The 12223-nt window shown below is 36.9% G+C and overlaps 1 protein-coding gene across 4 annotated transcripts in view; it reads left to right on the forward strand.

Annotated features, from left to right (window-relative positions):
* The window catches only part of TAOK3 (TAO kinase 3), a 145009-nt gene that overhangs the window by 59647 nt on the left and 73139 nt on the right, over positions 1–12223 (forward strand). For all 4 annotated transcript variants that reach the window (XM_075273338.1, XM_075273364.1, XM_075273354.1 and 1 more), the window contains 2 exons: positions 3028–3109; positions 9686–9853. In XM_075273338.1, coding sequence (XP_075129439.1) covers positions 3028–3109; positions 9686–9853 — 250 coding nt within the window. The remainder of the gene's footprint in view (positions 1–3027; positions 3110–9685; positions 9854–12223) is intronic.

Consider the following 12223-nt stretch of genomic DNA (forward strand, 5'->3'; position numbering starts at 1 on the left):
TTAAATGTGTCTCAGCAGTGGGGTTCTTCTGCGTCTCCTGCCATAGCATTTCAGTTCATTGAAATGTTAACAAATAGTTTGCACTGACACTGATGCACCCTAAACCTGCATGACAGCTTGAATGTCTTTGGAACTTGATTGGAGCTGCTTATCCACCATCCGGCCTATCCTGCATTGCAAACTTTCATCAGTTTTTCTCTACTGTCCACATCCAGGGAGATTAGCTACAGTGCCATGGGTTGTAAACTTCTAGATTATGTTGCGCACTATGGACAATTGTTGAGACCAAAATTCTGGAAAAATATCCTCCAGACAGTTCTCTTTTCCTTTTCTGTTCTCCATACTTAGTGTGGCACACACAGACACACAATGCAAAGAGTAAGTCAATTTCTCCCCTTTTTATCTGGTTTCAGGTGTGATTTATTTTTTTTTTTATATTGCCCACACCTGTTACTTGCCATAGGTGAGTTTGTACGGGCATTACATGCTTGAAACAAAGTTATTTACCCATTTAATTTTGAAAAGGTGTAAACAATTTTGTACTGCCCATTTTTGGAGTTTATGTCCAATTTGACCACCATCTTGTCTGGCACTTCAGTAAGCTTAGTAGAACATGCCTAACCTTTTGTTTATTCCAGTGGAGGAAAGGACTTGGTAGAACCAAGGCAAGGTCTCATGCTGCAGTCTGAGGGTTTCTCTTATCAATATAGCAGGTGCGATCCTACTCAATGAAAAAGAGTAGAGAATATTCCCTTGGACAGCACAGTTGGTTGTGTGCTTGGCACCTAAAGATTGGGAGTGTTAAAATTCAACATTCCCTGTTGATGGCAGCTGAGTTCATGGCTAAGTTGGGTTTTCTCCAGACTCATTACATTATTAGATCTGACGTGTATGGGTCAAATAAGGCTACATGCACATGTCAGTTTTCTATCAGTGTGTCACTTATTTTTCATCAGTTTGTCACTTTTTTAATGTCCATATTGCATCAGTTTTTGTCAATGAAATATAAAGCGCCTCACCTTTAAAAACAATTGGGGGGGGGGGGAATAGCATCCACGTGTCATAAATTTTTCAGTCTGCAAGACATACAAGGTATAGAAAGTGAAGCATGCTAAACCTAAAGCTACAGACACCCGGAAGTGAGCAGGGTGGGGTTTGATCAATGAATACAGTGTGGTTTCAGCAGATGATACGGTCATGTACAACTGCAGATTTTAGTCAAATGATTGTGAAACTTGTGCTTTTGTTTGCCCAATATCTTGTCTTTAGTACATTGGACGTGGCCTTAGTAGGCATTGTAAATATCAGACTCCTGTCAGGATAGACCTTCTAAAATATATTCTTTGATTTTCATGTATTTCTTTCCCTCAGTAGACTCCGTTTTGATAGAATTACCCATTATTTAAATAGGACCTATTTAGCTCTTCTGTTTTTAGTAAATACTTACAATTTTCATAAATGTAGCCACACTGAAGCATCTCCTGTGTTTTTTGTGCTATTTTTAAAATATTCCCTAAGGAAATATATAACAAATGTATAACAAACTTGACAACTGGTTGTTTCTGCTCTCTTTGTCAATAGGTTGTGTCACCACACAGTGCGAGTATATGGCTAGTGCTATTCAGTGATTTGGGCCACAACACATGACCAAAGATTGCTGTGTTGCCCTATAACTAATATTCGAGTATAAAGTCACATTGCAACCCTGAGGGTACCGCAACTTCTACTTGCAATAAGACTGGACAATGCTCAATCTTTTTGCGAATAGAAGTTATGATTGCTTTGAGTTTTCCCATAAACATATTTATATATTTTTAAATTAAAAGTTTAACATTTTTGTAAATCTAAATTACAAGTTTTTAAAAATATTCTCTTAGCAGTAACTCTGGTTCACACTAACGTTTGGGTCTCCGTCAGTTTTGTCTGCATGGAGACCCGAAAGACAGAAATCCAGTCTGCCTAAAAAGCGTTTAGCCGCAAACCCCAAAGACTATAAATGGGTCCACTGGGTTTCCACCTGGTTTTCAGTAAAAAAAAAAAAAAAAAAAAAAAACTGTTAGGGTGCATGCACACTACGTAACGCCGGGCGTGTATCAGAGCCGTACACGCCGGCGTTACAGCAGGGCTGCCGAACACTTCCCATTCACTTCAATGGGAGCGCTCGTAACAGCGGCGTTTACGAGCGCTCCCATTGAAGTGAATGGGAAGTGTTCGGCAGTCTGCCGTAATGCCGGCGTGTACGGCTCTCATACACGCCCGGCGTTACGTAGTCTGAATGCACCCTTAGAGAGAAAAGTCCTTCTTGCAGGACTTTTCTCTCCACCAATTTTAAGTGGACACTGTGGTGGAGACTCCAACGCAGATGTGAATCCAACCTTAATAATTGCAAAAATGTTTAAACTTTTTATGGTCTATATATTTAAAGGGGCTCTATCACTGGGAAAAGTCATTTTTAGCTAAGCACATCCTTGCATAGCCTTTAGAAAGGCTATCCCACACCTACCTTTTGTATATAAATTGCCTCAGTAGTTTTTGAATAAGTCCATTTTTATTAATATGCTAATTAGCCTTCTCTGTGCACCCTGGAAGTCTCTGTTATGAGAGCAGAGAGATGATTCATCAGCCTCTCTGCTCTCATACACATGGAGAATAGAGGGTGCACACAGACACTTCCAGAGTGCACAGAGGAGGCTAATTAGCATATTAATAAAAATTTACTTATTCAAAAACTACTGAGGCAATTTACATACAAAGGGTAGGTGTGAAATAGCCTTTCTAAAGGCTACGCAAGGATGTGCTTGGCTAAAAATGACACTTCCCAATGACAAAGCCCCTTTAAAAATAAATCTGGGTATGTTCATGGGAAAATCCCTATTTAAGTAAAGTTTGACACTACTGCAGATCAGAGTGTCTAAATACCAGAGGGAATAATTGCTTTGACCTACCATATTACTTCTATATGTATGGCTGTCTTTAGCCCTCTACTTATTTCTGTGCATTCTACTATGTATGTTCTTATCTTTTCAGGTCAGACTCATTCAGGGGATTTGTGGACTACTGCTTGCAGAAAATACCTCAGGAACGGCCCACATCAGCAGAGCTGCTGCGGGTAATAAAGCATGATGGGATTTTTTTATTTTTATTTTGTACAGATCTGTTCCCTGGTGGTTTTGAAATTCTAAACTGATATAATGCCAGTAATATAGAATGTGACTTCTTATTGGTTTCAGCTATCACATGCCAAGGTGGCATGCCATCACTGGCAGTTTGTAATTTTATTTTAGAACATTTGAGGTTCCTCTTCTTCATTTTGCATACAATATATGGGCACAAGCATGGCACGTATATTGTATAAAATACATAAAGCAAAGCAGGTATTAGTCTTCCTTTATGTACTGTTTTTTGGGACATACATTTTCGGCTTGTACCAAAAAAAATAAAAATGTGGCTTTTATTTTCACCGATTTTTTTTTTTTTTTTTTTTATTTTTTTTACATGCTTTTTAAAATATTTTTTTAATTTAAAAAAAGTGCAAACTCAGAAGATGTGTTGAACATGCTTCATTCCTTACTGACTTACAGCTAAGCTATGGCTGCAAAGGGTTCCTTCCTTTTAAGTCCTAATATGCACAAAACAAGAAATCACTCATTATAGAATATCACTCGATGGAACGGGTAATTAGTAAGGAAAACTGCATTTTACTTTTGTATTCGTACCGTACCTCACTGCAGCTAAATACACACACACGCACACATTTTTATGTGTGGGTTTATTAAAGGGGTTGTCCATTTTCAGGTAATGTTATTTGTATAATGTAACGTTCTATTGTTTTCCAATGTACTTTCTGTATGAATTCCCCACAGTTTTCTAGATCTCTGCTTGCTGTCTTTCATTGTTTACTTTCAGAGGAGAAAAATCAGTCCATGGTCATGTGATGAGTATACAGGTGCACAGCTCGTTACCAGGCAGATGTCAGATTACTGTGCTGTGACTATAACGAGCTGTGCACCTGTGTCCATCACATGACCATGGACTGATTTTTCTCCTCAAGAAGTAAACAATGAAAGATGGCAAGCACGCCACATCACATGCCAATGGATTGATCTCTATCCACTGAAAGCTGAATTAAAGCAAGTAGAGGTCTAGAAAATTTTAAGGAATTGGTACAGAAAGTATATTTGAAAAGAGTATAAATTCTTATTCTACAAACTATATTTATTTGCTGAAACTAGACCACCCCCTTAATGTGGTAGAGAAGCAATAGTATTTTAGAAACTAACTTTTTTTTATTAATTTTCCAGTTAACAAATAATTTGTGCAGTCTTCATAACCTTGTAGGACCTTTTACTTCCCATTGTGCTATTTAAAGCATCTAGTAATCCAGCATAAACTGGAGGCTGGTGACTTGAGAGAGCATGGATAAGTACATTCAATATACTTGTATGGGCAAAGTTATTATCCAGAAGCCATAAGCTAACAGGAACTATACACCACTCTCACTTTTAAAGAGGACCTGTCACAAAGTACCAACTGCTAAATGTCACACCTTATGTCATGGTGCCTCTAAACAATTTGGCATTGTTGTTGCTTTAAATCTGTCCACCCATTCACAAAATATGGCCCTAAGGGTAAGTTCACACTGAGTTTTTTGGTCAGGGATTTGAGGCCGTAATCGCTTGAAAATCTTGAGAAAAAAGACCGCTCCCATTGAAATCAATAGGAGCCGCTCAGGAGCTTTTTCCGGGAGCCGTTTTCTGAAAAAAATGCTGTGGAAAAGACCACAGCAGAAACGCATTGCAGTTTTTTGCACAGCGTTTTTACACAAAAAGTTTGCAGAGCGTTCTTCTGTGGACTTTTGGAAACTGCCAGCTTTTCCGTAGGTATAATAGGCATGCTGCGATTTGCAACAACTCAAGTGGTTTTTAAATCGCTGCACTTCCACTGCAGATGCAATGTTTGAATGGGATTATCCAGTTGCAGTTAAAGAGGACCTTTCATGGATTTGGGCACATGCGGTGTTATATACCGCTGGAAAGCTGACAGTGCGCTGAATTCAATGCACTGTCGGCTTTCACGATCTGTGCCCCGGGTGAAGAGCTATCGGTGCTGATTTCAGCGCATTGTCTGCTTTCCAGCGGTATATAGCACTGCATGTGCCCAAATCCATTTTGCAATGTGGTGCAAAATGTGCAAGAAAATCTAAAAAAAATGTCAACTTGCAGAGTACAAAATGCTGAATAACATACGTCATCTAATTGCCGCTGTGCCCCTGAAGAAATGTGGGATTTTTGTTTGTTTGACTGAAAAAAGAAAAATTACAGCTCAATGGAGAGCTGGACTGCAAAAAACATTGGTTACACATAACATGGTTGACTATAATGGGGTCTGTTGGGTACCCACCGTTTTGAAAATGAAAGCAGCATACAAAAAAAAATAAATCTTTTTTTGGGGGGGTCAGTCTTTTTGAATCTCCAACGGAGACCCTGACATAGATGTGAACCTAGCTTTAGAAACTGGAAACAAACACACAATTAAATTTTTAAAAAGGATTTTATTGTGACACAATAAAGCTTATACATATTTGGGATGGCTGTAATTGTAACACAAACTCTGTACATAGACGAGGAGTATAAAAATGACAACATTTAAAACATAAACCACAATGGTGAAATTGCTATGCATGGTTTTCTCCCTCCCCCGACACTTTACAGAAATATAAGAATTTTTTTTTAATGTTTTGGTTTTTTAAGTTTTCTGTGAATACTACCTAATTTTAATATTTTGGGTGATCCATATCCATATGAGTTTTATCTAAAGGTTTATATGCTGTAGTACAACATAGTATCCCACCTATCCCGTAGCTAGCTTGTTCTACATACAAGACCCACAGATAATCTCTTAACAGGCTCATAGGTTTATGATGATTCATTCTGGGGGTTGAGTCATCTGTCTGCCAACCTTTTGCTGTCTAGTAAACATACACATGGGTTCATTGTCATTTCACCTTACTATGTCTGCTGGTCTCAATTGGCCTGTTTTTATTTAACATTGAGCATTAAAGAAATCCGGACCGATCTGGACAACAAAGTATGCTAAGGATGGATTCACACAAAGCATTTTGATTAAAAAAAACAGGAGTCTTTGAAGCGAGCCAGAAGTAAATTGAATGGGAGACTTGTACTTCTCCTTCGTCCTGGGCCCACTTCTGGTTTTGACCCATAAAAATACTGCATTAAAAACGAGAATAGTATTGTGCTGGTAATGTCTTTTTGTAGCAGTTTCTGGTGAAAAAGAATTCGGTAATTATGGGGGAAGTATAAAACTATTTCACATCTCATGCTGGAAACACTTCTGGCATTGGTGGAAAAAAAAAAAAAATCAGCTGCAAAAACTGTCACAAATAGACACCAGTCCAATGGTAAGGCCCCACATAGCACAATACAGCAAAACAAAAATGCTTTGGGTTTTTAGCGGTGAGTTTTATTATTTAGTTTTTTTGTCATTTTCCCCTGCATTTATTTTTCCCCTGTTAAATCTATAGGGGATAAAGCTTTGGGTTCTGCAGCTAAATAACATGCTGCCTTTTTCAAAAATGCAGCAATTTTTTTTTCCTGCAATGTGTGTGGGATTTAGACAAAATCTCATTCACTTTGCTGATACTGTGTAATGCATCGCTTATTTCTGCAATGTGGGGCTTTGGCCTAAAGCAGGTTTTTTTAAAACAAATTATTTTTCATTGCATATACTGAATTAAAGTGAAGGGTCTACAGGATAGGTCATCAGTTTATGATCTGTGGGAATCCACACCCGGACCCCTCACAGATCAGTCTTTCCATCAGCTGCTTATTGGATGGGGAATGTGTGTAGCACCACTCCTATTCAGGTAATCTTCCAGAACCATCGCTATGCAGTGGACGCAGCTATTACTTGAATAGGAGCAGCTTACTTGTACTCCTTCTCTGCTAGAAACTTCTGGCAGGAACCCAGCGGCTGCTGGAACAGCTGAGGTCTGTGCTGGATATGGGTGTTGGACCCCCAAAGATCATATACTGATGATCTATCCAGTAGATAAAAAAATATATATATTTGACGTCGGGCAAACGCCTTTTGGGCTAAGGCCCCACGTAGCGGGCTGCTGCAAAAAAGTGGTACAACGGAAACGCATTGCCTTTTTTCCCATAACGCTTTTGACAAAGTACGTAGAGGTTTCCTCTGGGGACTTTCTGCTTCAGTTATACCTATAGTGAAACTGCCAGCGTTTCCATAGGTATAATTGACATGCTGTGATTTCCAAAACCGTCGCTTTTTTGGAAACCACAGCATTTCCATTGCTCATATTCTGCAATACGCCACGTGGGGCCGCAGCCTAATGGTTTATTTCACTACACTCCAATGGGTATCTCAGACTGGCAGAGACGCTGTTGCAGGCATTGTAGTTCTCTTACATTCTGAGTGATGAACAAGTTACAAAGCAAAGAAACCATTCTCTGTAGTAGTAGTAGTAGTAATAAAATAAATAAATGGGAGGAGCAGATAGTCTTTTCCTTTATGAATCTTGTAAAAACAAGCTTTGATGCCAATTACCTAAACTTCTTATTGTGCAGTACAATGGAAGGCAACACCAGTAAATGTGTGTATAGATTTCTAAATAACCAGTGCTATGTGAAAGGTAAACTACACCAAGCTTTGGTTGTGATGCATTGAGAAACCTTAAGGCTAGGTTGACAATGCGTTTCTGCTATGCATTTTCATGTTTACGGCTAAGGTTCATGTGGATACGTAGCATTTTTGGTTCTGCAGAAAAAAAAAACCTGTTTTACCGTACCAGCAATGTCAATGAGATTCTGGTTATTTTGATCCACACACGTTGGAATCAAAAGCATGTTCATTTTAGCTGCCGAATCGTGAGCAGATTGCCCTCCAAATTTAATAGGGGAAGGAAAAAAAACACAGCAAAAATTCAATTTAAAACACAATGCAGTTTTTGGTTTGTTTTTTTTTCTCTCCTAGACGTTTTCAGTGGAATTGGCTGACCATTTAATGTGTATGGGGTCTTCCCATAAATTGATTTAATAGCAGATGTTGGGAGAGATGAGGATTGAGCCGTTGGACTTTATATAGATATGTTGCGGCCACAGATCTCTCATCAACTACACCCTCCTCCCCAATCAGAAGATAAGCTTTGTTGGCCAAACCAAGGCTGCTAGAGTGGCAGTGTCAGGCATGGTAAATGCTGGTCTAAAAATTTATAAAAAAAAAAACAACCTTGATAGTCTTCAGTAGTTGATACCTTTTTAATGGCTAACTAATAATGATGACAGGTTACAACGTTTCGGAACGCTAGGATCCTTTAAGTAAATTTAAAAACCATTTCTGAAGGATGCATATTTATGCACAGGACACATAGGGATAGAATTCTATTTTTTCTATGTATTGTTATTTAGGTTATTACAGAATTTATGCTGCAGTTTATTTGTGTAAAAGTCCATATGAGGAAAAACATCAATTGTTTAGCCATACTAGAAGCAAAAACGACAGTTTTTGCTGAATTTTATGGTGTGTGTTTATCAAACCATGCTTACACAGTGCAGATTATCTGAATTGTACATAAGTACATTGCTTTAAATCAGCAGGTCTAGTATATTTCTTACCTTGTATACTTGTGTTGGATCAATTCCTGGCTTTGGCTTATAATAGTAGATGAAAGACTGCACTGTGTAAACAAGGCCTAAGCATTTTATAAATTTCTGACTGACTTGGGCCTGATGGTTTGATTTTTGGAGGGAAAAAAAAAATCCTCATTTTTAGGCACAACCTCCCCACCCCCAAGATGCTTGTTTTTAGAATTTTGTTTTGTTTTAATAATTTGTATTTAAAATGTGTTTTAGGGTTTTTTTTTCCTTTAAAATACAATTACATTCCACAGACAGAAGTTGCAAAGTTATATTGTTCTTAAGCAATTTTATACATATTTGATAAATATTTATGTCTAAGAGTTTTGGTGACCATTTATGTCACGTGTAGTTATTTCTGATGATGGAATGAATGGCTTTTATTACAATATCAATATATAGAAAAAAAATAAACACACTGCATACTTTTCATGCATTCAAACAACTAATTCCAGTCTTCTATTCATTACAGAAATTTGTATGTTAAATATACTAGCAAAGTAGGTGAATGATGGCTAGGCATCATAAAGAATAGTAGATAGAAAGAAGAGTAATAGATGCAAATAGATATGAGCTGTACCTGGAAAACAGATATTGCTGTATTTTTGAAGATTCCAAATTTTCCATGTATTTTTTTTTTTTTTTTTGGTTACGAGGTTAATTTCTAGACTTATGTATTGTCTGCCTGGTTGAATCTGTTCTTTATTACAGTTAGTAATATATATATTTATTCTATGGGAATCTGTTAAAATTTCTGATTTTTTAAAACTATGTAGAAATCTACTATAGCGGTGCCCGGTGTATATTTACCATGCACTGGTTTCATTGTGTTGTTCATTCCTACAGTCTATAGAACAATGTTTAGAATTTCTACCTCCATCCACCAATGAAGAAATAGAGAAATGTGAAAGTAAATCTCACAATACCTCTATTAAAATAGTTTGGTTTGTTGATGAAAGCAATAAGAAATGTTACTTTGCAGATAAGTAACCTGCTTTCTTTTTGGCTTCTAGCATGACTTTGTGCGCAGGGAGAGGCCAGCACGAGTGCTTATCGACCTGATCCAAAGGACTAAGGATGCCGTAAGGGAGCTGGACAACTTACAGTACAGGAAAATGAAAAAAATACTCTTCCAAGAATCACGAAATGGCCCACTGAATGAGTCTCAGGAAGATGATGAGGTAAGGTGTCTTGCAAACTCCTGAAGTATGATGATCTGTGATATATAAAAAAAAAATGTGTGTAACATATATATATAACTTTTATATATGTATAATATGCACACACAAACAAATAGAACAGTCTACTTCACAGTGCTATGATATCTCTCTTGCACAAAGCCCAATAATGATAGAAAGCCCACCTTGCTTGTATTTATTTAAGTGATAACTTGCATCCCCCCCCCTTGCTTCTTTTAGGAAACTTTGTTTAAAAATAATTTTTTTATTATTGTTTGTTTATATACTGTAGCACCATTAATTCCATGGTGCTTTACATTTGAGAGTTTTCATACAGTACATAAAATATACTAGACAAATATAATACAGACAATGACCAGCTGGCACAGTGGGAGGGAGGGCCCTGCCCGCAAGGGCTTACAATCTATGAAAATGTGACGAACTGTCCTGCATGTGGTGCAGATAGAACTATGTCAATGTATAGTTTACCTATTTTATTCAAAGGTAATAAAACGACAGTAACAAATGTACATGCTGCCTGTGACATTGTTTAGTGTTATGTCCAAGATACTGGCACCATTCTTATTGATTGGTCACAAGATGTGTTTGCAAGATTACTTATGGGCCTGGCTCTCTGCCATTATGTAGTATAGGCTGTTGACCATTTAATTAGATATTTTAGTACAGACTGTACAAGAAATGGGCTCTCTAGGGAATAGTATGCAGGCCGCCCTCTTTTCATTTAAGGACTTCTATCATATGTATCAAAAGTCTTATTACAATATATCTGTAATATGTTAAACAACCTTGGAGCAAGAAGTCTGTATACCAGCAGTCCTAAAGCAATGATTGGCCTGTGCTACAGCCAGATATTTAGGGTTTGATCTTTATATCATCTGTAGATGGAAATTATTACCTTTCTGTGTAACTGCTGTTTTAATATAAAACATTAATTTTCAGTAATTCTGGCTATTTATACAGTACCCTAGTTTGTGCGTATATTCCTATTGTTACTATAGTTAGGTTTGTATTTAGGACAAAAGTACCTGATTAGAACTTCCCAAACACCTTATGATGTACATATTCTAGATTTCATTTGGTATTTTTAGTTTCCTAATATTATAGTATTTTTCTGTTTCCTTTATGGTATGTTCACACATGCACATATTTCTTGTAGCAAATTGCTGCAACTGTTCTATACATACAAATAGGGTTTGTAAAAATTCCAGATGTATGGCAGAGATTTGCTGGTACCAAAATGTGTGCCCTATGCAAACAGATGCTTCTAGATAGATAATTGGTGACAATAGTACAACTTCCTGTCTGCATGTTTAGTTTCCATTTCCTATCTTGCTTTATTGCATATATGTTTGTGTAGGGATTTAACCAACGAGGGACCAGCCCAGTCGGGTTTCCTTATTTTGACTATGACAAAAATATGAGACTGCCAAAACTGATATCAGTTGCATATTACAAAAAGGTGCTGCCGGTAGACTAGTTATAGCACATATTGTACATTGTGGCTCTATGTGTGTAATATAATCCACAATCATAACTTGATATAAATAGTAGTCCTTGCATGAGAGTTATAGACCTGTACATATTAGTGGGTTGTAATTACCTTAGCTGCTTACTGTTATTTACTTTGTAGGCTTTCTAGAATATTTCATATCATTGCCGGAACCTTTTTTCCTGATGACCAAAGTCTTGCATCAATTTTTTTTTAGTTTTTAATTTTATAAAAATATTTTTTTGCTTTTAGTTGCATTTTATTTTTGTAGCAGATTGGACCCTTGTATTTACTTTTAGTTTTGTCAAATATAGTATAAAAATCACATTCCCATTTGTAGTTTCCATTTGTAATTTGATGGTATGAAATGGGCAAAATAAATTGATACAAAAAATTAATACTTTCAATCTCCCAAGTATAATATGCTAAATATGTATCCTTTGTTTACCCTTCATCATTGCTATATTACATGAGGACAAAAGTGCCTGTTGTCTAAATCTCATGATCAGCTGCTTTTTGGGCTCACTATAAGGGCTTGTTTGATATACTTGGTTGATTTTAAAAATAAATAAATAAATAAAAATAATAAAGTTGATGGCAGAGCAGTGTACAGTGAAACTCTCCATTGAATTGGTGGATTTATATATATACACATCCTAGCTACATGGTCTGTGAGCAATTAGGGGGTATGTATGGATCTATATGTGTGATATATAATACATAAGAAAAAATATATATCCTTGTACCGTGTTAGCCAGTGGATATGAAATGAAAGAAATTTTTTGAGAGAAGTCCTCAGTAGTTGATACCTTTTTTAATGGCTAACTCAAAAAGTTTTTTGATGACATATCAAGCTTTCGAGA

Source organism: Leptodactylus fuscus, chromosome 1 (assembly GCF_031893055.1).
Source record: "Leptodactylus fuscus isolate aLepFus1 chromosome 1, aLepFus1.hap2, whole genome shotgun sequence".
NCBI lineage: Eukaryota > Metazoa > Chordata > Amphibia > Anura > Leptodactylidae > Leptodactylus > Leptodactylus fuscus.